Raw genomic sequence first — 27,295 nt, forward strand, 5'->3', positions numbered from 1 at the left:
CAATCGCCACCCTCCCATTCTTGAACCGCTCACCATCCATAAGCCTGCCTTCCCTTCTATCAGTCCCGCCTCTGCTAAGAATATTACTGTCCGTAAAAAAACCAGAGGTGGCAGCAGGCACTTTAGAGGATGCTCGATTGCCACAGAATTGGGTGTCATCAATCTTCCCCTCATCGACGTTCCCATTCTTGAATCCCCCCCCCACAGCCTCTTAGAGCAAATCAGGCTGGCAGCACTTCCAAATGACCTTCCTCGTCTCTTATAACATCCGGGGTTTAGGAATGGCCCCCAAATACTTGGCTCTGAAAGCCACATTCCTATCGGAAAGGCCATATATCATCTTTGTACAAGAAACCATGCACTCTAGCTCATCTTCAATTGCTTTCTTCAGGAAAATGTTTCCTTCCTGGCACATGTCGGCGATCAGTGCTGATGGCCTGTCGGGAGGTCTGGTTTCCTTATGGAACCCACAGATGGTCCAAGCGAATGCTTACAGATGTCAAGCAGGCATCCTCCTCTCTGCACATATTCGGGGAAGGCCCCGCCCTATCAATTTGCTCAATATATATGCGCCCTACAAGAACAGATCCCCCTTCTGGGACTCTCTTCTCCTCTCAGGCATCCTTGACATTCCATCTCTCATTATTGCAGGAGACCTGAATTTTACGCTCAGCTCACGGGAATGTTGGGGTCGATGCTTGCCCATGGACAGTCTAACAGTAAAAATGCGGGGAGTGCTCCTCAATAAAGATCTTGTCGACATCCCTCCGGTTATCATGGCCCCTACGTGGGACAATGGAAGATTGGGCAATGCTTACATCGCCAAGCGAATTGATCGTTTCCTACTGTCAACTTCTATCATCAATGACTGGGGGATGCCCATTGCCAAAACCGGAGATGCTACATCATCCGATCACAAGCCCATTTCTCTTGAATGGGTCACTGATAATGGAAGGAAGGGATACTCCTTCAAGTTCAATACTGTGCACTTACAGGATCAATCTTTCGAGACTTTTGTCAGGGTCGCCTGGGGACAAATTTCTCAGGCTGAGGACGCTCCCTTCCTCACCTTTCGGGAAAAAATCGACTGCCTCAGGGAAAGGGTCAAATTTTGGCAAAACAGGAAAAAAGAATTCGACTCTAGGGAACTTAGCAGCATTATGAGGGAAATTTCTCACATCTCGTCCTCCATTCCTTCGGATGGCCTTTCCTTTGAAAAGAAGGTTCTCCTTTGGTCCCTCGAGAAAAAGAAACAAGATTTGCTCCTAAAAGAAGAGACCACATGGAGATTGAAAAGTCGAGCCCTTTGGCTCAAACAGGGTGACAGAAACACTAAGTTTTTTCACAGTTTTGCCAGCGCGCGCAGAATCAGAAATTCGATTTGGAGTATCAATGATTCGATGGGTAATACCTTCAATTCTCAGCATGACATCTCTGCAGCGGCCACAACATTCTTCAGAAATCAATATAAGCGCCAGCACAGTGATATCTATGATATGATGTGGGCGGTTAACCACCTCCCCATTATGTTCGATGAAGCTACAAATGATCTCTTCCTTAGGCCTATTACGGAGGACGAACTCTCTTGCATCATTAAAGGTTTCAAGAAGGACAAAAGCCCCGGCCCTGACGGCATTCCAATAGAGTTCTACTCTCACTTTTTTGATCTTCTCAAAGACGATCTCCTCAATATGGTTAATGCTACTTGCCAAGCTGGGACCATCAACAGCGCTCTTTCGGCCACCTTCATTGCCTTAATCCCTAAGATAGAAAATCCATCCACTTTTGGGGATTTCAGGCCTATTGCCCTGTGTAATGCTCTCTATAAGATAATCTCCAAGATTATAGCTGAGCGCTTGAAAAAAACTCTCAATGCTTATATATCTCCTCAGCAACATGCTTTTTTAAAGGACCGGCTTATACTAGATGCTGTTGCCCTTGCTCAAGAAGGTTTATTTGCCATTGACTCGAAAAACATTGACGCGGCTGCCCTTAAGATTGATCTAACAAAGGCATTTGACTGTGTCAGTTGGGGCTTCATCCGAGTTCTTCTTGCAAAAATAGGACTCTCGCCGCGTGCTTGCAGCTGGATCATGGCATGTGTGGAATCCGTCCACTTCTCAGTCATTATTAATGGCATCCCTTCTACCTTCTTCCATGCTGAAAGAGGCCTCCGACAGGGATGTCCACTGTCCCCTCTCCTCTTTATACTGGTCATGAACTCTCTTAGCTCGCATATCAATCTTGCTGTATCTCAGGGAAGGTGTAAGGCCGTAAAGATCTGTAAGAATATCTCTCTCTCACATAATTTCTTTGTTGATGACATTCTCATCTTTGCTATGCTTTGCAAGACTTCTTGGGCATGCTTATTCATTATCTTTCAGAAGTTTCGTGCCGCCACCGGACTTCTCATCAACAGTGACAAAACCAAGCTCTTCCATAACAATTCCAATCTTGCCACTGCCCGTTGGGTAGCGGATAGATTCGGCATCAATCTTGCTCTGCTATCCGACGGTCTCCCATATCTGGGCTTCCGACTCAAAGTCAAAAATAACAAATATGCTGATTGGATATGGCTCATTGATAGATTCTATAGTAAAATTTCTAGATGGGAATTGAGACTCTTATCTCTTGCTGGCCGTTTTGTCCTTGTCCAAGCGGTTCTTTCCCAACTTGCAGTATTCTGGGGCCACCTTTACGTCCTCCCTGCTAAAGTTCATAAAATTATTCAATCTACGGCCGCTAATTTCCTATGGGGAGGCCACTCCTATCTTTCGAAAATTCATCTTGCAAAGATGGACCTCATCACCTGTCCAAAAAAGTATGGCGGATGGGGGCTTATTCACATGCGGCGTTTTGGCAACGCTCTTATATGCAAATCCATGCACAGAGCCTTATTTGGGAACAGCCTATGGTCTTCACTAATCAAACAGAAGTACTTAAAGGGGCGGAATTTAGAATACTGGCTTCGGAGATCCACTCTTGGGATATGTCATGGATCGCCTATCTGGTGTTGCTTCCGCAAGAATCAACGGTTTCTGTTCAGCATTCTCAAATGGACATTCTTTTCTGGCTCGACCGTTTATATTGCTCTCGACCCTACTCTGCACAACCTCGAATCCCATATCTCCCCGGCCCTTCTCGCCTTTTTTCACTCCAGGGGCATCTTCACTTGGTCAAATCTCATAGATTCGTGGTCCTCCCTGTCGCCTATTTGGAAGACTGATCAGCAGCTCCTTATTCCCCTCCCCCTTCGACCACTTTGGTCCTCCGCCATCCTTCACTTCTCTAGCCTCAACATTCTTCAAATGGGGACTCACGACACCCTCATCTGTTCCACTGACTCCAACATCCACCCCATCACCGTTAGACGTCTTTACTCCGCCCTCTCTTCTCTCATCCCGCCCCATCCCTCCCCCTTCCCTCAAAACCTCTGGAAAGCCAGTTGCCCCCTCAAGTCCACTCTTTTTGGCTGGCTTCTCTTTCATAACAGGAATCTTGTCTGGGATGTTCTTCAATCAAAAGGGTGGCAGGGACCAAGTCAGTGCTGTTTCTGCCGGCTGGAGTTGGAATCGAATATCCACATATTCTTCCAATGCTCCATCACCACCACTATTTGGCTCGAGTTATCATCCAGCTATGGATTTACTGTTCCTCCCTTCTCCACGGTTAAGGACGCCTTTCTCTGGTGGTCTTCTCAGCGACCCTTGTGGCATGCTATCTTCCTTCTCACGGTTTGGCACGTCTGGAAGTGGAGATGCAGTTGTGTTTTCCAGGACTCCCATCCACATCTTCAGTCCATCATTTCCATGATCACTAGTTTCTTGCCTCCAGATTAGTCAACATCTGTCGACGGCTCTTTTTTGGCTGCCGGTCTCTCCATTGGGCAGCTCCAAAAGTTTTCTGATCTCTTCATACCAGCTTTTTGTTTATATACTTTCTTTCTAGCTCTGATATAATGATTTTTCGCTCCATGTAAATGATCTATAGAGATCTATATCTTTCCATTGTGCTCTATCGTCTGAATATCTTTCGATGCGTCCAATATGCTCGATGGCCTCTTATCGGCCACGCATACATGTAATCATGTAATTATCAGACAGCTTATATGATCTCAATATAACAAATATAGCTTTTTTTCCTCTGAAAAAAAAAGTCAAGGAAGACCCAGCAGAAATTATAGAAATTTCCAATCATTCGGATACAAGTGGGCGTAAAAGTCTTTCAAATAGTTGTCCGCGTGGCGGCGGAATCCACTTGCACTAAAGAGTTTGACTTTCTAACTACCTATCTATTTACTCACCACTCAATTATGCATCGACCAACCAGCGTTCAGTTCAGCATTGTCTGTGCCTACTGTCAAGTTGCACACAGATCGATAGGTCAAGACTCGCTCCAGTCCCCGCTACAGACAAATGAGTCAACGACGGTGATAATTATTTGGGCCACCATTATTCTCCTACGGGTAATATTGCATCACATTTATTGTATTCTTATCTATTGCATCACAATTATTGTATATATATATGTAGGGACCTTGTAATGCATTTATTGTTCTTAACAAGTAATTCATTCATGGCAAATTTTCGGAGCAACGCCCCGCTCTTTCTCCTCTGCTCTACTTTACTCTATACCCTCTCTGCTGCAAACCATGAGATTAGCCTCCTTTTTTCTACAAATCCCATAGCGGTTGCTGCCACTAATTCATCTCAATCAATCCTCGAGAGCGAGGGAGGCGAATTCGGCCTTAAATTCCGTTCACTGAATGCAAACTCTTTTCTACTGGCGATTGTTTATGTTCACTACAACGAAACGACCGTCTGGTGTGCCAATAGGAACAGGCCAGTGTCAAGTAATGCGAACTTGGTTGTCAGCAGAGAGGGAAATTTGGTGCTGAAAAACGGAGAAAGAGATGGGTTCGTCATTTGGTCTGCAAACGTTACAGGCGCTTCGCGCATGATGCTCAGTCCCAAGGGCAATCTCTTGATATACAATGGAAGCGGCGGGGTTCTCTGGCAGAGTTTCGATCATCCCACTGATACAGTACTGCCAAGCCAACGTTTGAGGGCTGGCACGTTTCTGGTGTCCAGCGTATCTGCTTCGAATACTTCGGAGAGCATTTACATGGCCGGGGTGTTGCCCGGCGGGGGCGGTTTTTTCGCCATGGCGCCGCAGTTTTTCCCCTACGGTATTCTGGAGTTCAACACGCTCAGGAAATCCGCCCGAGAGGCGTATGCCAGCTTTTACAACTCCAGCTGTAATCGCACCATTATCGCCTTCTCCGACGACGGCCTGTTGCTCGAGTACCGGCAAGATGGAAATACTACAAGAGAGTGCATAAGAGAAACGGGAGGCAATCCGTATGGGTTTTCTCTTAGACTCTCCGATGGTTCCAGCGAAGGATTTCGATATATCAGAATGGAGCCCGACGGGAACCTAAAACTGTATTTGCAAACGCCGTCCAGATTGAAAGTGGAGAGCGATTTCTTCGTGGATTTCTTTAATGATATCTACCGCCTTCCCAACTACTGCGGCCCTTACGGTATTTGTGTGAATCCTGGAGCACGGTGCACCTGCCCGGCCCCGGAGTCGTCTTATTTCTCGCAGCCGGATCGGGCGTCCTCGGGTTGCAAGCCTAAGCAGGAACTAAGATGCAATTCCAGTCATACATTAGTCGAGGTGCGAGGAATCGATTATTTTCCTAGCAGGTATTTAGATCCGCTTCAAGTAAGCCTTGATGAATGTAAGAGGCTCTGTTTGTCCAACTGTTCTTGCGTAGCTGCGTTCTACTGGCAATCCTCTGGCTCCTGCTTTCATTACGAAGAGCTTCTGTCTATGAAAACCGTATCAGATCAAACGCAGTTAGGGTACATCAAGGTCATGAATGAATCACCCCAACCGGAAGGTCACGGATCTCGTTTCTGGAAGCGGCCCGGGAACATTGTCGGGGTCAGCATAGGGGGCGCTCTGTTGTTCATCCTCATTGTCTTATTAATTCTCTTTGGCCTTCTGCGAAAAAAGGGGCAGACAACAAAGGCGGCGGCAGCAAAAATCGACGATGGTTTCTTGAACACGCTGTCGGTTCTGCCTCCCAGATTCACCTTCGACGAACTGAAGGAAATCACGGACGGCTTCAGTCGGAAGCTGGGAAGCGGCGGGTTCGGGTCAGTGTATGAGGGAATCCTGAGAGACGGAACCATGGTTGGCGTGAAGCAACTGGAAGAGGCTTCCCAGGGTTACGACGAGTTTAGAAGGGAGATTGCCAGTCTGGGAAGCCTGAGCCATGTCAACCTCGTCCGACTTCGGGGATTCTGCGCGGAAGAATCCCACCACCTGCTCGTCTACGAATACATGGCCAACCGCTCTTTGGATGGCTGGCTTTTCTCCACAGACGACAAAAAGCTTCTGAGTTGGGGTACCCGGATGAGCATCGCAGTGGACGCAGCCCGTGGGATGGCGTTCTTACACGAAGAATGCCGCGAATGTATTGTGCATTTCGATGTGAAACCCGAGAACATTCTCCTCGACGACAAGTTTAGAGCTAAATTATCAGACTTCGGTCTGTCGAAGCTCATCGACCGGACTGATGAGCATAGCCGAGTTCTGACACGGATGAGAGGCACGCCAGGCTACCTGGCGCCTGAATGGCTGATGGAGACGGGAGTCGGCAGCAAGAGCGATGTTTACAGCTTGGGCATCGTGTTGCTGGAGCTCGTATCCGGGCGGCGGTGCGTGGACCTTTCGGCTCCAGCAGAAGACTGGTATCTTCCTGCCGCGACCATTAGGAGGTTTGAGGAGGGAAAATTAATGGAAACCGTGGATCCTCGTTTGGTAGATGGAGTGGCAGAGGATGAAGCGAGAAAAGTTGTGATGGTGGCACTTTGGTGCATACAAGAAAATCCTGCCATGAGACCAGCGGCCAGTGCTGTGAGCCGAATGCTAGAAGGCCACATACAAATTCACGAACCACCCATGGCTTCTCTGCAATCTGCTCTTTCAAGGCAACGACAGATCTGGATCACTGCGGTTTCTGCCGGAAATAGGGACGCTCAGAATTAGCGGTGGCTGTCGTGATTTCTTGTTCGATCTCTCACGTGCGTTCGTTGAAGATTTGGCAGGCAGCCGGCACGAGAGGGTGCAGAAGATTTTGTCGTCATTGGGATTGTTTTAAATAGAAAATAGAATAACATTATTGGTGAGCGGATTATCCACATGTATTGGGAAACGCATAAAGTTTTATGATTGTAGCAACTTTTAAATTTCTCATGTGAATATAAGACTTGTGTTGTATGAAGTTTCTGTTCTGTTTCACGTTTCTTCAATAAAGTTTAATAAAGGGTGCTTTGAAATTATTTATTATTATTTTTTAAATTAAAAATTATAATTTACTTTTTCCCGCAGATGCAATTATAATTTAATTTAATTGTATTGGTCTTTTTATCCCAAAAAAAAGTTTTGTTATGAATATAATGTATTTTCTAAATAAATTTTAGAACAAAATTTTAAATATTATTTTATTATTTAACAAGGAGCCACTGCTGTGGTGGTAGTCCTTGCCGGTTAACAGAATGTATGTCAGCGTTGGAGGGACTTCATGATTGATACAGGCTGCAAGACAGACATAGAACAGGTTACAGAAGAACCAAATGACTTCTTTGATGTTCAAGAACATAGTTACTTGTCCATGTCAGCTAAGGCGAAGTATTTGTAACATTTGAATGAGATGTAAAGGCCTGTGATTTTACGTTGATTGTGAAATGTATTTAGGAAAATAATAAAAATAATTATTGGCAGAATGCCAAGATCCACTTTGGTCAGTTATTATCATGAGATTTAAATTGCCTTGGTGACAGTCACATATCTTAACGCCAATCATGAGAGCTGGTCCAACCTCCTATGATAACGACAAATGACAAATTCATAAAATGATAATGACCAAATATAAGTGCAGGATAACTGTCTAACTGGACCCTCAAAACATGTACACCCCAAACATTAAAAACAGACAACATTGGTTTTGAACCATAACCACTGGCAATAGAATCCAAATTCAAAATATGATCCAGTTGCTGTTTATCAAAATCGTTCTGTGATTTTTGTTCCAAAATACATTTATGTCAAGTCAAAGAAATCCCACTTTATAAGCCGGATAAAGAAGTATTGATTACTGATAAACACATTTGCGCTGGCAGTGGAAAAATAATCTCTGTCACTACAATGTCAAATTTTCCCCGGCAACATTTTTGGCAATTACAGCACTTCATTCCAAGTCTCCACGTTTCAAAAATTTCAGTTGAAGAGGATCCCATGGAATTTGCAGATTATGTTAACCTAAAATACAGAAATCACGTATATTTGCATAGGGATTTTGAATTTGGATAACGATTATGTTACCATAAAATCTGTTCATTGGCATATTAATGAAATAAAGGTTTGTTGTTGACAATGGATGCTTGAATCAAGCATTGGGTTGCATTTGTTTGCTTTGGAGTGCCTGAAATTTCAACCACTCCTTCAGATGTTCCTGGTCTAACTTCAAGAAGATTAACTTTCGCAGCAGAAATCTGAACATACAAAGAAAACATGATCAATAAAGGGCCTTCATAGCAAGGTAACAACAATCGAGCTTGAATTACTAGCCATTTAACACATTCTTATTTCCTCTAAATATGTGACAACTTGACCACCAGCTTTACAAATTAAATTTATTCTTCTTTATAACAGCTTAGCTGCTGAATTTTAACAATACCATTCCCAGACTTTCCTAGAATGGCTGCAACTGCGCGTTCAGGTATTACAACTTCAACTGTAGTTTTTGTGATAAGCCCACCAGCAGCTCTGACACTGCCAAAGATGATATACAATGTCAGCGACATTAGTACAAAAATGGTAATCAGCAAAACCCCCATGACAGCACCAACCCACAAAATTTCCCAAATCTTGTGTACCTTCCAAATCCAGCAGAACTCCCTTGACGAAGAATTGGCTCCTCAAACTCAGAGAAATTGCCAATACTGCCTATATCCCGATTTGACTGAATTTTGAAACAAAGCATATAGTCAGTACCACAGGGGTTGCTGTTTGCAGACAGATTTATGCTCAATTATCTTAAATAGAAATTTAATTGCATACGATAGCCATGATACTGCATTAGAAGCAAAGAATTTGCTTCTATTCTAAGAAATCAAAACCAAAAAGTACCAACAGAGGGACAGGAGAGGAATTCATCGAGTGCCCTAAATTACTAATTGTTCAAGAGTAGAATATAGATCGTCCAATCTATACACAACTTGGCAAATGCTTAGCACATTTTCAAAATCTCAGCAAATATTGGAAAATGTCAAAGCCAAATCAAAAACTCCATACAAAATAGTGTTCCGGACTCCAAACATTCTTGCGCTTCATCCGGTAAGTAAGATGCAAATGAAAGGGCAACGTAGAATTGTCAGAACTAGGCCAATAGATATTAACGTGGGCTTTAATCCCCAAAAAGGGATATACCATGAGCAGATTATGTTAACCTAAAATAAAGAAATCAGGAGAACGGCTTAGCTGCTGAATTTTAACAATACCATTCCCAGACTTTCCTAGAATGGCTGCAACTACGCGTTCAGGTATTACAACTTCAACAGTAGTTTTTGTGATAAGCCCACGAGCAGCTCTGACACTGCCAAAGATGATATACAATGTCAGCGACATTACTACAAAAATGGTAATCAGCAAAACCCCCATGACACCACCAACCCACAAAATTTCCCAAATCTTGCGTACCTTCCAAATCTAGCAGAACTCCCTTGACGAAGAATTGGCTCCTCAAACTCAGAGAAATTGCCAATACTGCCTATATCCCGATTTGACTGAATTTTGAAACTAAGCATATAGGCAGTACCACAGGGGTTGCTGTTTGCAGACAGATTTATGCTCAATTATCTTAAATAGAAATTTAATTGCATAGGATAGCCATGATACTGCATTAGAAGCAAAGAATCTGCTTCTATTCTAAGAAATCAAAACCAAAAAGTACCATTTTTAGTTAGGAAGATGAAACTCTTATGCTTGGTGATTTTTCATTTGGCTTTGGCCAAAAACCCTAAATAAACATTTTTAGCGAACAAATACCCAAATAAACACAACAGCCATTCGCAATGGTTCCCCTAATTTACATTTGTGGATTTAACCACCAAAACTATTGGATATTCACAGTCGGCGACATGCATATCAAAGGAAGAGTTATTTCTCATTATAGCCTTTTGAAGACAGGACCCATGGCGATTCTTACCTCGACTTGAAAGGAGATAACGCGCTTTTGTAGCAAATGCAGAGGAAACTCGTAGCTCGTTCCGCGTAGGGGTTAAACAAAACGCTCTCTCAGCTTCCACTAAAATGATAAACCCTAGCCGATTTGACAACTCTTAAATAGGCCCAACGTGCAATAACATAACTAATTTCCATCACCTCGATCGATCTGAACCATCCCCAAAACCCAAAGTGTGAAAAACATCCCCCTGCATCTGATATTCCGGTGATGATTCATGGCATGGCGAGAGAACAGTGGCATGCTAGTCCCCAGGTGCACCATAGTAACGTAAAACACTTGAGCCGAAGCATGCCATCTGGTCCCAGCTACTAAATTCAACGCCCTGAGCCTGCCATTTTCAGTTAGGATGGCTTTGGCCAAAAACCCTAAATAAACATTTTTAGCGAACAAATACCCAAATAAACACAACAGCCATTCGCAATGGTTCCCCTAATTTACATTTGTGGATTTAACCACCAAAACTATTCGATATTCACACTCGGCGACATGCATATCAAAGGAAGAGTTATTTCTCATTATAGCCTTTTGAAGACAGGACCCATGGGGATTCTTACCTCGACTTGAAAGGAGATAACGCGCTTTTGCAGCAAATGCAGAGGAAACTCGCAGCTCGTTCCGCGTAGGGGTTAAACAGAACGCTCTCTCAGCTTCCACTAAAATGATAAACCCTAGCCGATTCGACAACTCTTAAACAGGCCCAACCTGCAATAACATAACTAATTTCCGTCACCTCGATAATAAACACAACAGCCATTCGCAATGGTTCCCCTAATTTACATTTGTAGATTTAACCACCAAAACTATTCGATATTCACAGTCGGCGATTCTTACCTCGACTTGAAAGGAGATAACCCGCTTTTGCAGCAAATGCAGAGGAAACTCGCAGCTCGTTCCGCGTAGGGGTTAAACAGAACGCTCTCTCAGCTTCCACTAAAATGATAAACCCTAACATCCCCAAATAAACACAACAGCCATTCGCAATGGTTCCCCTAATTTACATTTGTGGATTTAACCACCAAAACTATTCGATATTCACAGTCGGCGACATGCATATCAAAGGAAGAGTTATTTCTCATTATAGCCTTTTGAAGACAGGACCCATGGCGATTCTTACCTCGACTTGAAAGGAGATAACGCACTTTTGCAGCAAATGCAGAGGAAACTCGCAGCTCGTTCCGCGTAAGGGTTAAACAGAACGCTCTCTCAGCTTCCACTAAAATGATAAACCCTAGCCGATTCGACAACTCTTAAACAGGCCCAACCTGCAATAACATAACTAATTTCCGTCACCTCGATAATAAACACAACAGCCATTCGCAATGGTTCCCCTAATTTACATTTGTAGATTTAACCACCAAAACTATTCGATATTCACAGTCGGCGATTCTTACCTCGACTTGAAAGGAGATAACGCGCTTTTGCAGCAAATGCAGAGGAAACTCGCAGCTCGTTCCGCGTAGGGGTTAAACAGAACGCTCTCCCAGCTTCCACTAAAATGATAAACCCTAACATCCCCCTGCATCTGATATTCCGTTGATCATTCATGGCATGCCGACACAACAGTGCCATGCTAGTCCCCAGGTGTACCATACTAACGTCAAACACTGAGCCGAAGCATGCCATCTGGTACCAGCCACTTAATTCCTCATAGACGCATTCACCTCGAACAATGCGAAGCCCGTAATAAGACTCCAAAACCTTTCCACCCCAAAACTTTGGTTCGACTTAGGTTATAATGCTATTATAATGAAAAATCACGTCGGTCAACCAACGGTCAGCGATCGATCGATCGCATATAGTCCCAGGCAGGGACTAATAAAATTGATAATAAAATATGTTTTAGAAAAAGTTGATAGCTATATATATATATATATATATATATATATATATATATATACAACTTGAGTGGGGTTAATGGTTAAGAATATGTGTTTCCTCCTAAGAGGTTACAAGGTTAAAACTAGAAGGGTAGAAGGTTCAAAACCAAAAAGGTAGAATAATTTTATAATACAACATAGTGGAATGAATATAAAGAAATGTCTAAAGTAAGCAAATTATGCAAATAAGGAAGACATAGTATAAGTTTATTAGTTTATTTATGTGTATTTTCCTTCTTCACAACTAGGCAGAGCCTAGGCCGGGGCTAGCTCCAATGTTGGATACAAAAACAATTCACCCTCTAGCGAAATGATATCACTAGGATTGTGTGAAACTTAGTTGAGCTTGGACACCCCTTAGGATAGTTTTAATTTCCCCAAAAGTAACTTCCATCTTCAATCCTTCCCCATGAGATCATGTGATTAATTGTATAAATATTATTAGCACATCCCAAAGTTGGTAAAGAGAACACCAAATATAATGCAAAGTACATATGTTGAAAAATAAATTTCATCATTTTTAAATTATAGTGGGATACAATGTTATGACTCGCCTTCATTTTTTTAAATCCATATAATCCATAAATGTCATCTTCCATTTATAGTCACCTAACTCTTCTTAAGTTCAAGTAAAACAATAATCTAAAAACCATTTTGATGATAAAAAGAAGTGAAAAGGTTTTTTCAAAAAGCAATTTGGTTTACCTAGTTTAATAATGAATCCATGCACTCTCATGATTAAACATCCAAGGAAACCCTACTTTAACTTGCATATAAGAGCACTCTCCACAAACATATCAAAATTAATTCCATTTTAATCAATTCTCTATGTATGGCTATACCTTGTTCTAGATCTGCAAGGTTAACACAAACATGGAGTATAGTAGCAAATGTGCCCCTCCAATTGCATTTGTTTGAAAATCTTGAATGACCCCTCCTCCAACCCATTTTGTGCATACATTACGATCATAACTATCCAAGAAACATCATCTTGTTGAGGTATTTTGTTAAACATTGCACGTGCAATCTCTATCATCCCACATTTTGCTTATAAATCTATTAGAGCATCCATCAGAACAACATCAACTTGAAAGCCCACTAGTGATTATCTCTCAATGGATCTCCATACCTTATGCCAGAGCTCCCAAGTTTCACAATTTTTAGGATAATAGTAGAATAGATGAACTCATTAGGATGGATGTTTATTCTCTTCATTTGATAAAAGAGATCCATGGGCTCATGAAAAATCCCATTAGCGGTGTAAGCTGCAATCACCACAATCCATGAGCACATGTCTCATTCAGGCACTACGTCGAGAATACTTTTGATTTTAGTGTAACTTCTCTATTCCTCTTGATACTACCAAGAATATGACCACAAAGCTTTTTCTATTGCTAAAATAATGAAAAACCATTTTGCCAAACTCTTGTTTCTAAACAATATTTTTTTTGGAAAATCATATTTACAGATTCTTGATTTAGGGAAAGTAGTTCTACAAAAATATGCTAGAAACACGGGGACTTCACTCAATGAACCTCTAACATAGCACATGCATTCGTGGCATACTAAACAATACCCGTAATTTGACTACATATTGGAAAATACCTCTAAAAATCACATTATTTAACCCCCTACCAATACGAACCCAATACAACTTCCCAATTTAAAAAAACCCCTACTTTCACTAGATATAGGTATCCATTTTTCCATTAACATCTTTTATACCCCTTTTTATTTTCTCATTAACTTTGAGCTCCATTTTTTATACCTACCAATATAAAAGCCCTTTACCCCCTACTATATTCTCAATACATTATCTCATTTTTCGCTCAATATATATCCCCCAATATGAATGCACGTGGTATGGTATTGCTCCCCCATTGAATCCTTCGTGGCTAGAAATGGGTTGAGAATTATCTTATGTTTTCTCATTTCTACATTATTGTGGTTGATAATTCCTTGGATGGATATCATTTGAAAAATATTGTTACTCAAGGGTTGAATAATTTGAAAAACATATGTTTTTGCCTTAGATTATTGAAAAATCTAAGAAGCATGTTATACCATAGGGGATTCACTCAATGAACCTTTGACATATCATGTGCATTCAAGACATACTAAACAATACCCTTAAGTGGAATACATATTGGAAAATACCTCTAAAAATCACATTATTTAACCCCCTACTAATACGAATCCAATACACATTCCCAATTTAAAAAACCCATAATTTCACTAGATATTGTAGGTATATATTTTTTCATTAACATTTTTTATACCCCTTTGTATTTTTCATTAACTTTGAGCTCCATTTTTTATATCTGCCAATATAAAAACCCTTTACCCCCTATTATATGCTCAATATATTATGTCATTTTTTCCTCAATATATATCCCCCAATATGAGTTCACGTGGTATGGTATTTCTCCCCCTGTGAAGCCCCCGTGTGTAGACACACAAAGTGGTATGATGGTTCTCTTTGCCAAACAAATATGTAAAAACATTAGAGGACACTTTAACATATTTTCTACTATGATAGGATCGAATGGAAATGTTTTATTCATTTCAATAAATAAATATGTGAGTGAAAGGGAAATTGACATTATGGTTGTCTTGCTACAACTCACAGGAATAAAGTATTATGTGCAAATTAATGTTATGGATGAACTTGATACTCTTTTTTTGTAAGAAATTTTAGTCGTATACATATCCTATTAGTGGAAAAAAAGGGTGAGTGAAAGAAAACTATTCTCACTTGTAATATGTGTTTTTGTGACAAATAGCAAGTAAAGTTTGTTTGTGCTTTTCAATGACTCTATGTTGTTATCCTTGTTAAAAGAAATTTATTTAATCAGTTTAGCATCATCATTCAACTATGCATGAAGAAAGATTTTATTTTTCTTGGCAAACAAACATAGAAATAAATTTATTACATATTCATGATTCCATTGAAGTGAAAAAATCAAAGAACATAGCCATCTCAATCCTGCCAATATAATGCACTAATTGAAATCAGGTTACTCTACCTCCTCTTCAGCATATAAAGGCTAGGCAAATTTTGCTACACCACTTGAACCTAAACTAAGATGTCTAATAAGAAATACTCTCACTAAACTGGTTATTTAACAAAAGAATGATCAACTTGAGTCATTTCAAGTATTCTCAATAAGATAGTTCACCTTGTGGTTGAAACAAAGAGTGTTCCCTTCAAGTAATATGGCTTGGAGGTAAAATGGGGTGAAAAATATTATAGGAAAAAAATATAAATAAAAATAAATCAACAAAACACCATAATAAATCGCCATAGGCATAATTAAATTGCATAGGAAAGGGAAGAATCTTCTCATTTTGAAATAAAACGAGCAATGTGTCTTGGAATATTGAAACAAAAATAATCACCTCTTAGAAATTTGGTATATCGCATGACTAGAATTCTCGACTACTAAAAATTTAAATTATCAACATTCTTCCAATACCATTTTATTGGATATACTCTTGAAAAAAAAAAAGAGCATAGATTTCAATTTCCCTAGAATTAATACATAAATGAAACGTGCATGCTAGAAAATGAAAAAACATTGGGAAAATGCCTAACTAAAAGAATAAAAAATAAAGAAAGAAAAAAAGAAAAAGAAAGAAGAAGAAAAGAAAGAAAGAAAATGAAAGAAGAGAAAGAAAGGAAAATGGTTTTAGTTGTGCAAACAATGGAAGGTAGTCAAATAAAGGGGTTCAATGCTTTAGGTACCATGATGGAAATGGTAGTCATGCTTGAATTTGGTGACAATAAAAACAATGTTTTGGCCCTGTTTTGAACTTTATCATAGAGCCTCTTGGCCTTTAATGTCATTTGGAGTATATATAATGTAGAATCCTATGGTTTGGGATTTGAATCCAAGAGAGATTACAAGCATAGAGCTTTGAGAAAAGAAATCAAGGCCTACATGCATCAAAAATCTACCTTCCCACGACTTCCTTCTCAATCCAACATTTTCACTTGTAGAATGAGAGTAGGTGGCAAAAGGTTATTCAAGCATAGAGGTTTGAGAAAAGAGATAGAGACCTACATGCATTAACAATATACTTGACCATGAATTCCTTCTCTATCCAACATTTTCACTTGTAGAATGCGAGTAGGTGGCAAAAGGTTGTTCAAAGTCCACAATTTTAGTACAAAATGTCTTCACACAAACACATTTTGTGTGTTCTCTCCGGCTCAGGGTCTTGATTGTGAGAACATAAACATTTGGTGTTGGATTTTCCAATGAAGCAGGAATTTGTGTTGTCCCTAAGAGTAAGGCTCAAAAAAGAAATGACAAAAACCGAAATTCAAACACTAACAATCTTGTGAGAAATTGTCTTTAAATGATGGCACAAATGATTGGTTTGCATAAAATCAAGCAAAATTGGCATCAAAGTAGGACAATAATGTTTATCATGTAATGTGGATTGTAAGAATCAAATATTCCATCGTAAGATAAGACGAACACAAGACTAATGGACCTTTCCCCCAGAGGAAGGTAGTGGTAAATTAGTTACTGCACGAAAAATACTATATTTCAATAAGAAATTAATTCTTCAATAACATTCTAAAAACTTAAATGGAAAATTACTATTAATCTTTATAATAAAAAAATTCAAAAGAGTGATATAAAATTTTAAAAATTAAAAAATATTAAAAAATATTTTTTATTAGCACATAGGACTTTGAATAGTTAAAGCACTTGTTCACAAATTCAAAACCTATAAAAAATTATATTTACCTAACCTAAATAAAATAAAATAAATTGTACAAAGTATAAACAAAAAATTTCCACTAGGACGAAGCTCTGAAAACCCTAGATAATTCTATACTTCGACTCATCCTCCGCAACCACATAAGTTGTTCAAGGCTCCTTCACACTAACAGGGAATGGACCCCTGAAGTTGAATGTTGTTGAATGCTTGCAAACAAGCGTGGGAGGCCGACGATAGTTGCTAGAGTTGTTGAATGCAATACCACAATATTTGTTTATAGGACAAGACCTGCAAGTGCGTGGGATGGCCACAAGGCGGCTCTTGTCTTTGAAGATCAACACCCTTGTAGAGATTTTGGCTTTATGCAACACAAAAGTTGCAATGGGCTTGATTATGAAACATTGACCCAAAATTCATAAGAGAATGCCATTGCTGCTCAAATTGGATCTAGTGTTGTGCCATTGTTGGATCACTCAAAGCTATGTCTAAATGATTTTGTTGGGAATGTTGCAAGGCCTTCACTAGGCTAGAGAAAACCTCAACTCTCAAGGACCTCCATTCTACAAGGATTTTCTATTCCTAGGAGGAGGTTACTACCCGAGATCTAGCAAGTTTTACCATCTTTGTGAAACTAATATTAGGAGGTTCCCTTTGTCTACAGGTCAAAGCCACAAATCTCATCTCCACACTTACAACTAGGATTCAAGATTGGGTGAGAACCCCATGACAATTTTCAGCTCTTATATGAAGGTTGACAACTTCAGGATTAGAAAACCCTCAGTGAGTATGGCATAACTAGGGACGCTATGATCTATTTGGTTTCAAGAGTAAGGGGTGTAGCTAAAGGTTGGGGTGTGTCCTCCTCATCCCAACCCAAGTCCTTCAAGGATGTTCATAAGTTTGGACGTCCACCACCAAACCCTAAAGGTCTATTAGGACTGACATTTGTGGAAGATCGGGTAACATAAACGCTATTTGTTGAAGTGGACAATGTGATATGTAGATTCCTGGTTGCAGATTATGAACGACAAATGCTTATTTTTTGATTTAATGGCTTTTGGCCCTCAACATCTGCCCTTCAGGAGTGGGTGAAATATAATTTATATCAGAATATTGTGTTACATTTTTTCTCAAAAGGCTTCGTTGTTGTGTTCTTCCAAAATCTAGTGGACCACAAAAGGTTTTGGATCAAGGACCCTATTTTTGGGGTCGCTCTAACCTCTTTTTTAAACCATGGTTCCCTTATTTTAATCATCTTTCCATATCAACAATAGTAACTCCTATCTGGGTAAGTCTCCCTAACCTTCCCATCTATTTGTCTCATCCATATGTGTTGGAAAATATGGGTAATGTAATAGGTCACTACTTCAAAATTGGAAATGATAGGATGGCTAAAGGAATTATCACATTCGTTCGCATATGTGTTGAAATGGACCTCACTAAAGGATTATTGTATAAAATCCTCCTCAATTGGAGGGGTAGGGTTTATTCACAACCAGTGGATTATGAGAATACTGTTTTTCACTGTAGGACTTATCAATAACCTAGACATCTCTAGGATGCTTGCCGCTTTTTGCAAGGGTCCAATACCCACCAGGATCCTAAGAAAACGAACCATGGCTTGCAAGATTTGAAGGGATCAAAAGGACATAAGACTACTACAAATCACAATAAGAATACCACCTAGCAACAAAAGACACCTACGATGAAAGAAACTCCTTCAAACTCAACTTAGCCTCATGTACAACGATTGCATCCCTTTACAGAGGAAGTTCACCTCTCGATCGAACCAGGAAAAGGTTTTGCCATAATTTTGGCTCCGTCAACGAGTGAGCACAAACATACCAACGAATCTGACCACTTGGATATTGACAAGGAAACTACAAATGTGCCAAAAGCTTCGACAATGGAAGTGTCTCAAGGAAATGATATCATTATCTCATCTACTCCTAACAATCCCTTGGATTACATAAATGTACGTAAAAGAGAAAGAAAGAAAAATGACCCATGTTGAATCCCAAGATCTAATTTTAGAAAAAACGTAAGTGTATCATTATGTATTGTGTTTAAGAAAATAAAGATATAATCTAAATTTTTTTAAAAGTAATGTAAATTAATTGAATAATATATAGATAGATATAATGTCATAAATTTGTAAATACAATATATACCTAAAAACATAATTTCTATTCAATCAAAAAAATCAAAGTAACCAACTTTTTATTTCAATTAGGTGCACACTCTAAAATATCTTGCCATATGACAATATATGCTTTCGAAAATGCACATTAATGAAGGCTGAAAATGTGATTTCAAAATGGTTACCATCATCAACACATGGCACATGAACTGACCACTCTAATAGCTTCCAATTCCCTTGTTATTTCTTATGCACATGGGAATATTTTATTGTAATAGATTCGTCCAACTCATTAATCAAAACTCTAAAGTCAAAATTTGCCATATAACAGTTAATGTTGGGAAAAAAAACTAAAGTCACTTCAATCATCAATGCCATGATAAATGGCATTGTACATGATTGGGTTGATGCGCTTATGAAAACAAAACAAAAATTTGTCGAATCATGAATGTCTTTTTAAATGGCATTGTCATTTTAAATTTGTCGAATAATGAATGCGTTAAAGAATGGCGTTGTCTAGCGCACTGAGGCTTTATCGTAATGTAATGCTCGAGTCCAACTTGGTGGCCGCTTCAGGGCCCATCGCAAAGAATAACCTTCACATTATCGTAATGTAACGCTCGAGTCCAACTTGGTGGCCGCTTCAGGGCCCATCGCAAAGAATAACCTTCACACTCCCAATGTAGTTCGAGAGTTAATGCTATTTGTCACTTTTGAATGCATTGGAGAGTTAATGATATTTGTCATATTTGAGATGGAATTTGGGTGTGTAGAAATGTCCAAGATGGGACGAGGTTGGGAATGTTTAGAATGTATGAGACATGAGGAAAATATATGACAAATATATCACATTTTTATGAAAAGATTCAGGAGAAGTAATTGATGAAGTCACTCATCAAATAGGTGAAGAAACTTTTGCAAGTTACAAACTTATTTACAAAAGTAAGGAGAGAATATGATATATAGAATTTTTTAATTGTTATAACTCAGATATACCCATATTTATATATGGACAAAATTAAGTTTATGATAGAAATGGAACGAAGTTTCAATAATAATGGGTAATTAGGTTAAAGTGCAACATTACATCTTTCATAATCAATGGTGTAATGTTGCTAAATGAAATTATAAAAAATCAGATTTAAAATTATAAGGGATCTCAAGATATAAGGAGCTTAAATACAAGCAAGAAAAGGGCAACAAATGTCCATGTTCTTTTACTAAATTTGAAATAGTAACATTACTTAATACGATTCTCTATAATGTGATACTGAGTTGTATTTAAGAATTGGAGAAACTATTTGGTTAGTAGTCAATGATGGAAATCATCATTTCTATAGGAAAGCTCATCCATGAACAATGAAAGTGGGGGTCAAGGTACTTGTATTATCTTATATAGTGCAAATAAATGAGTTAAACTCAAACATTGGAAGGAACCAATCATTCAAGGATGAATGATGTACTAGATACAAAGTAAACTATTGATGAACAAGTGACAACTAGGGTACTAAACATATTAATCAAGCACCTAGAGAAAGACGTGTCATGGTTGATATGAATAAATTCATTAGATGGTCATGCTCGATTAGAATATATTCATTGGATGGAGGGTAATAGTGAGCTCCTTCAACCAAAATGAGGTAAAAATAGTGTTTGATGCATGATTAGAACTCAAACTTAGCTTAATGAAATGTTTAAACATAAGAATGTGTAAAAGGAATTCTCTCGACATAAAGTAAATACAATGTCCAATGTCCACCAATATGGGGCAATAATCATGATTGAAAGGCCATGGAAGGATGACTTGACTAAATCCCTAAGAAATATGTTAGGGCAAGTCCTTTTTTGTAAGTACAAATAGTGAACAAAACTTAGTTTTGAGAAGCTAATGGGGTAGAAAAAAACACTAAGCATTGCAAACAAGAGAAACAAACGAGAGGCGCAATGTATGTTGTTTTTCCACGACACTAGAGAATCTTCAGCGGTGTTAAATTTGGGGCATATGTTCATTTTTGCCCAATGAATTCTCAGATTTTCTATTATTCATACTACCTTTCTACCCTCCCTCCCCTCTTTAGCCCTAAGTTAGCTTTGTTCCATCTCTATATGTTTGATATTCCTATCGTTGGTTCTTTGAGCTTTTTCCTATTTTAATCTTTGTTTTCCTACCCCGACTCTATAATGTCCTTCTCCCCTCCCAGTTGCACGATATTTTCTTTCTCTTTCACCCTCCTAACCTAAGATTTGAATCTATGGCCAAATATCTACTCTCTCCTCCTCTGTGAAGTGGAAAGAAAGGATGATGAGGTCATTCTTGTGCCTCTGACCATAGTCCTTTTGCCCAACAAACCCAAGCCCAGGTAGTAGTGTAAGAAGCAATGGATAATTACATGGATATCATACCTGTAGCGGTCGAAAAGGATATTTCGGATGTATAGGGGCAGGTTAGGAAATCAAGACATTATATATTGGATAGACAAGTTGACCGACAAACTAGGGATCGAATTCAAGATGTGGGGAACTCCACTAGAGCTAGAACCACTTCCGGATATTTTGGATGTATAGGAGTGGGTTAGGAAATCAATATGTTATATTTTGGATAGACAAGTTGACCAACAAACTAGGGATTGAATTCAAGATGTGGGGAACTCCACTAGAGCTAGAACCACTTCTTATATGCACATCATCAATGTATATTGGCATATGAAGACTTGCATGGGCATAGTTCTTGTTGACATAGCTGATGCCCAACAAGAATTAGTTATCTGTATGACAAAATTGACGGACAAAGTTGACAAACTCAATAAGAAGGTCACTATCGTTTCCAATAACTTAACAAATCTAGATTTTTCCTCTTTTAACAATGACAATGAGCCACGACCATTAGTTCAGGTGGATTCTCAGGCTAAATGAAGTTCAAGTGAACCAATCACTTTAAGCAAGACTTATTTGATGTCAATGTCACTAGCATGTTTGTTACTTTAGAGTTTAACTTCTCTACTAGTCATATGTCTTTTTTTTTGACAATTTATCATTAGAAATATAATTAATTATCACAAAACTTTAAACTTATATTATTGGTTTAGTTGCCCAAGTGACAAACCAATAGCAAATGATAATTGTTTGTATAGTGTTCTTGAAAGTAACATGAATAATCTAACACATATATAATTAATTTAAGGTATTTTCAAAATAATTATTAATAACAATTGAAGAAATGTTTAGGATAGATCACTTATTTTGTCCATCATATATGTATAGATATTAAAAAATATTGATAATTTTTTTATATTTTCCAAATTTTGAATATTAGTAGTCTCTTATCTGGACATCCTTCTAAATAAAATAAATTTCCTATTTTTACCCAATATTATGACTACCAACTTTTAATAACATTTTTTATAAATATGTTAATTTTTACATCAGAGTTTGTTCCAATATTATAAATATGTTTCTCACATCTAAAAGATATTGCTTATCATATATTACTAGAGCTTTCAGCTAACAACATCATACATGTTTTTAGGATTTTGAAAATTGTATTTTATGAATATTTTCATTAATTATTTAGAAAATAAATTTCTATAGCTTGATACAAGGATTATAGATATATATCTCTAACTCCATTTCTTTACAATGCCTATTTTCCTTAACAATTTATAAAAGCAATTTCCCTCACATTACTAACTCATCTTCAACCATAATTTTGAAACTTAATGAGATTCATAGGATCTTGAAAATCATTTAAATAAAATAAAATTATTATATTTTATTTTATTTAATCATTTTATTTTTAGAATCATTTACTATTCTAGTTTAAATGAAATAAGATTTTCAAAAATTTTTCCTAGTTAATTTCAACTAAAATTTAGTAGAGATTTTTAAAAATTTAAATTTAAATTATTTAATCTATAAAATTCAAATGTCCCAAAAAAATTTCATAATGCTAAATCCATTTATATATTCAAAAATATATTTTAAATAACAAAAAATTACATTCTTTATTAAAATTATATTACCCCATTTCATTTTAAACTAAATAAATTTTATTCACCATTTTAATTCATTAATTAAATTAATAAATTTCATTCACAATTTAAATTCATTAATTAAATTAATTCAAAGAATCGAATTGAATTCCAAGGAGGCAGGCACCAAATCAAATCAAAAGCTGAATCTCAGGTTTAAATTAAAATTTATACACTTCTTTTCTACCAAATAATCATTTTCATGTTTAAATTAAAATTTATACACATTGTTTTGTACCAAATAACCATTTTCTATATAATCGATACACCAAATATCTCAATTATGCATGATAAGTCAAGGAAGACCCAGCATAAATTATAGAAATTTCGAATCATTCGAATGCAAGTGGGCGTAGAAGTCTCTCAAATAGTTGTTCGCGTGGCGGCGGAATCCACTTGCACTACCCAACTACCTATATATTTCCTCACCACTCAATTATGCATCGACCAACCAGCGTTCAGTTCAGCATTGTCTGTGCCTACTGTCAAGTTGCACACAGATGGATAAGTCAAGACTCGCTCCAGTCTCCGCTACAGACAAATGAGTCAACGACGGTGATAATTATTGGGCCACCATTATTCTCCTACGGGTAATATTGCATCACATTTATTGTATTCTTATCTATTGCATCACAATTATTGTATTTATATATGTAGGGATCTTGTAATGCATTTATTGTTCTTAACAAGTAATTCATTCATGGCAAATTTTCGGAGCAACGGCCCGCTCTTTCTCCTCTGCTCTACTTTACTCTATACCCTCTCTGCTGCAAACCATGAGATTAGCCTCCTTTTTTCTACAAATCCCATAGCGGTTGCAGCCACTAATTCATCTCAATCAATCCTCGAGAGCGAGGGAGGCGAATTCGCCCTTAAATTCCGTTCACTGAATGCAAACTCTTTTCTACTGGCAATTGTTTATATTCACTACAACGAAACGACCGTCTGGTGTGCCAATAGGAACAGGCCAGTGTCAAGTAATGCGAACCTGGTTGTCAGCAGAGAGGGAAATTTGGTGCTGAAAAACGGAGAAAGAGATGGGTTCGTCATTTGGTCTGCAAACGTTACAGGCGCTTCGCGCATGATGCTCAGTCCCAAGGGCAATCTCTTGATATACAATGGAAGCGGCGGGGTTCTCTGGCAGAGTTTCGATCATCCCACTGATACGGTACTGCCAAGCCAACGTTTGAGGGCCGGCACGTTTCTGGTGTCCAGCGTATCTGCTTCGAATACTTCGGAGAGCATTTACATGGCCGGGGTGTTGCCCGGCGGGGGCGGTTTTTTCGCCATGGCGCCGCAGTTTTTCCCCTACGGTATTCTGGAGTTCAACACGCTCAGGAAATCCGCCCGAGAGGCGTATGCCAGCTTTTACAACTCCAGCTGTAATCGCACCATTATCGCCTTCTCCGACGACGGCCTGTTGCTCGAGTACCGGCAAGATGGAAATACTACACGAGAGTGCATAAGAGAAACGGGAGGCAATCCGTATGGGTTCTCTCTTAGACTCTCCGATGGTTCCAGCAAAGGATTTCGATATATCAGAATGGAGCCCGACGGGAACATAAAGCTGTATTTGCAAACGCAGTCCAGATTGAAAGTGGAGAGCGATTTCTTCGTGGATTTCTTTAATGATATCTGCCGCCTTCCCAACTACTGCGGCCCTTACGGTATTTGTGTGAATCCTGGAGCACGGTGCACCTGCCCGGCCCCGGAGTCGTCTTATTTCTCGCACCCGGATCTGGCGTCCTCGGGTTGCAAGCCTAAACAGGAACTAAGATGCAATTCCAGTCATACATTAGTCGAGGTGCGAGGAATCGATTATTTTCCTAGCAGGTATTTAGATCCGCTTCAAGTAAGCCTTGATGAATGCAAGAGGCTCTGTTTGTCCAACTGCTCTTGCGTAGCTGCGTTCTACTGGCAATCCTCTGGCTCCTGCTTTCATTACGAAGAGCTTCTGTCTATGAAAACCGTATCAGATCAAACGCAGTTAGGGTACATCAAGGTCATGTATGAATCACCCCAACCGGAAGGTCACGGATCTCGTTTCTGGAAGCGGCCCGGGAACATTGTCGGGGTCAGCATAGGGGGCGCTCTGTTGTTCATCCTCATTGTCTTATTAATTCTCTTTGGCCTTCTGCGAAAAAAGGGGCAGACAACAAAGGCGGCGGCAGCAAAAATCGACGATGGTTTCTTGAACACGCTGTCGGTTCTGCCTCCCAGATTCACCTTCGACGAACTGAAGGAAATCACGGACGGCTTCAGTCGGAAGCTGGGAAGCGGCGGGTTCGGGTCAGTGTATGAGGGAATCCTGAGAGACGGAATCATGGTTGGCGTGAAGCAACTGGAAGAGGCTTCCCAGGGTTACGACGAGTTTAGAAGGGAGATTGCCAGTCTGGGAAGCCTGAGCCATGTCAACCTCGTCCAACTTCGGGGATTCTGCGCCGAAGAATCCCACCACCTGCTCGTCTATGAATACATGGCCAACCGCTCTCTGGATGGCTGGCTTTTCTCCACAGACGACAAAAAGCTTCTGAGTTGGGGTACCCGGATGAGCATCGCAGTGGACGCAGCCCGTGGGATGGCGTTCTTACACGAAGAATGCCGCGAATGTATTGTGCATTTCGATGTGAAACCCGAGAACATTCTCCTCGACGACAAGTTCAGGGCTAAATTATCAGACTTCGGTCTGTCGAAGCTCATTGACCGGACTGATGAGCATAGCCGAGTTCTGACACGGATGAGAGGCACGCCAGGCTACCTGGCGCCTGAATGGCTAATGGAGACAGGAGTCGGCAGCAAGAGCGACGTTTACAGCTTGGGCATCGTGTTGCTGGAGCTCGTATCCGGGCGGCGATGCGTGGACCTCTCAGCTCCAGCAGAAGACTGTTATCTTCCTGCCGCGACCATTCGGAGGTTTCAGGAGGGGAAATTAATGGAAATCGTGGATCCTCGTTTGGTAGATGGAGTCCCAGAAGAGGATGAACCGAGAAAAGTTGTGATGGTGGCACTTTGGTGCATACAAGAAGATCCTGCCAGGAGACCAGCGGCCAGTGCTGTGAGCCGAATGCTAGAAGGCCACATCCAAATTCACGAACCACCCATGGCTTCTCTGCAATCTGCTCTTTCAAGGCAACGACAGATCTGGATCACTGCGGTTTCGGCCGGAAATCGGGATGCTCAGAATTAGCGGTGTCGTGATTTCTTGTTCGATCTCTCGGCTGAAGACGGTAAGTCACGTGGGTTGGTTGAAGATCCGGCAGGCAGCCGGCACGAGATGGTGCCACGACAACCGACTTTGATACTCGTCAGCGCTCAGAAGATTTTGTCGTCATTGGGATTTTTTTATATAGAAAATAGAATAACATTATCGGTGAGGGGATTATCCACATGTACTGGGAAACGCATTGTTAAGTTTTATGAGTGTAGCAACGTTTAAATTTCTCATGTGAATATAAGACTTGTGTTGTATGAAGTTTGCGTTTTGTTTCACGTTTCTTCAATAAAGTTTAATAAAGGGTGCTTTGAAATTATTTATTATTATTTTTTAAATTAAAAATTATAATTTAATATTTTTCTAGATGTAATTTTAATTTAATTTAACTATATGGGTCTATTTATTAAAAAAAGGTTTGTTCGGAATATAACGTATTTTCCAATTAAATTTTAAACAAATTCTTAAATATTTAATAAAATAGATAATAAAATATGTTTTAAAAAAAGTTGATAGTAATATATATATATATATAGATATATATATATTGAGTGGACTTAATAATTAAGATAATTAATAGTATGTGTTTCTTTCTAAAAGCCATATGTTTAAAATCAAAAAGATAAAAGGTTCAAAATCAAAGTAAACTTAATAGTCTTAAATATTTTATTATGAAACACATTTTTACGAGTTATTAAGAGAATTTTATAATTTATTAACAATTTTTAAATACCAATATAAAAACTAGAAATATACAACCCTCTTCCTTTATAATACTTCATTTTTATTGAAAATTTATAAAGACAAATTCTCTCACACTAGTAACTATTTTTGAATTCTCTACACAAATAAAATATATATATATATTATAAATTTGGTTTGTAAGCAAATTTTATAACACATTATAATTTATTAAATAAATAAAAGAATTTAAAAAATAGAATTTATTATTTTATAATTTTAAGAATAATTTTGTAATACAACATA

The 27,295-nt window shown here is 39.0% G+C and overlaps 2 protein-coding genes and 1 pseudogene across 2 annotated transcripts; 2 read left to right on the forward strand and 1 right to left on the reverse strand.

Moving 5' to 3' along the window:
• The window catches only part of LOC149208220 (putative pentatricopeptide repeat-containing protein At5g52630), a 50,829-nt pseudogene extending 37,349 nt beyond the window's left edge, over positions 1–13,480 (reverse strand).
• On the forward strand, positions 4,550–7,294 carry LOC149208221 (G-type lectin S-receptor-like serine/threonine-protein kinase SD2-5). Its single transcript, XM_089395964.1, has one exon. It carries the CDS (start codon positions 4,576–4,578, stop codon positions 7,057–7,059), a length of 2,484 nt encoding a protein of 827 aa, XP_089252090.1. The 5' UTR covers positions 4,550–4,575; the 3' UTR covers positions 7,060–7,294.
• Positions 13,481–23,796: 10,316 nt separating the features above from the next.
• Positions 23,797–26,569, forward strand: LOC149208222 (G-type lectin S-receptor-like serine/threonine-protein kinase SD2-5). The gene has a single exon (XM_089395965.1). The coding sequence runs from the start codon at positions 23,798–23,800 to the stop codon at positions 26,282–26,284; it is 2,487 nt and encodes an 828-aa protein (XP_089252091.1). The 5' UTR covers position 23,797; the 3' UTR covers positions 26,285–26,569.
• The last annotated feature ends 726 nt before the right edge of the window (positions 26,570–27,295 follow it).

This window comes from Pinus tabuliformis, chromosome 1_2 (assembly GCF_031772625.1).
Source record: "Pinus tabuliformis cultivar Carrire ecotype Pingquan chromosome 1_2, CPIR1, whole genome shotgun sequence".
Taxonomy (NCBI): domain Eukaryota; kingdom Viridiplantae; phylum Streptophyta; class Pinopsida; order Pinales; family Pinaceae; genus Pinus; species Pinus tabuliformis.

Coding starts and splice junctions, on each gene's coding strand:
- LOC149208221 (XM_089395964.1), top strand. CDS start 4,576: ATGGCAAATTTTCGGAGCAACGCCCCGCTCTTTCTCCTCTGCTCTACT.
- LOC149208222 (XM_089395965.1), top strand. CDS start 23,798: ATGGCAAATTTTCGGAGCAACGGCCCGCTCTTTCTCCTCTGCTCTACT.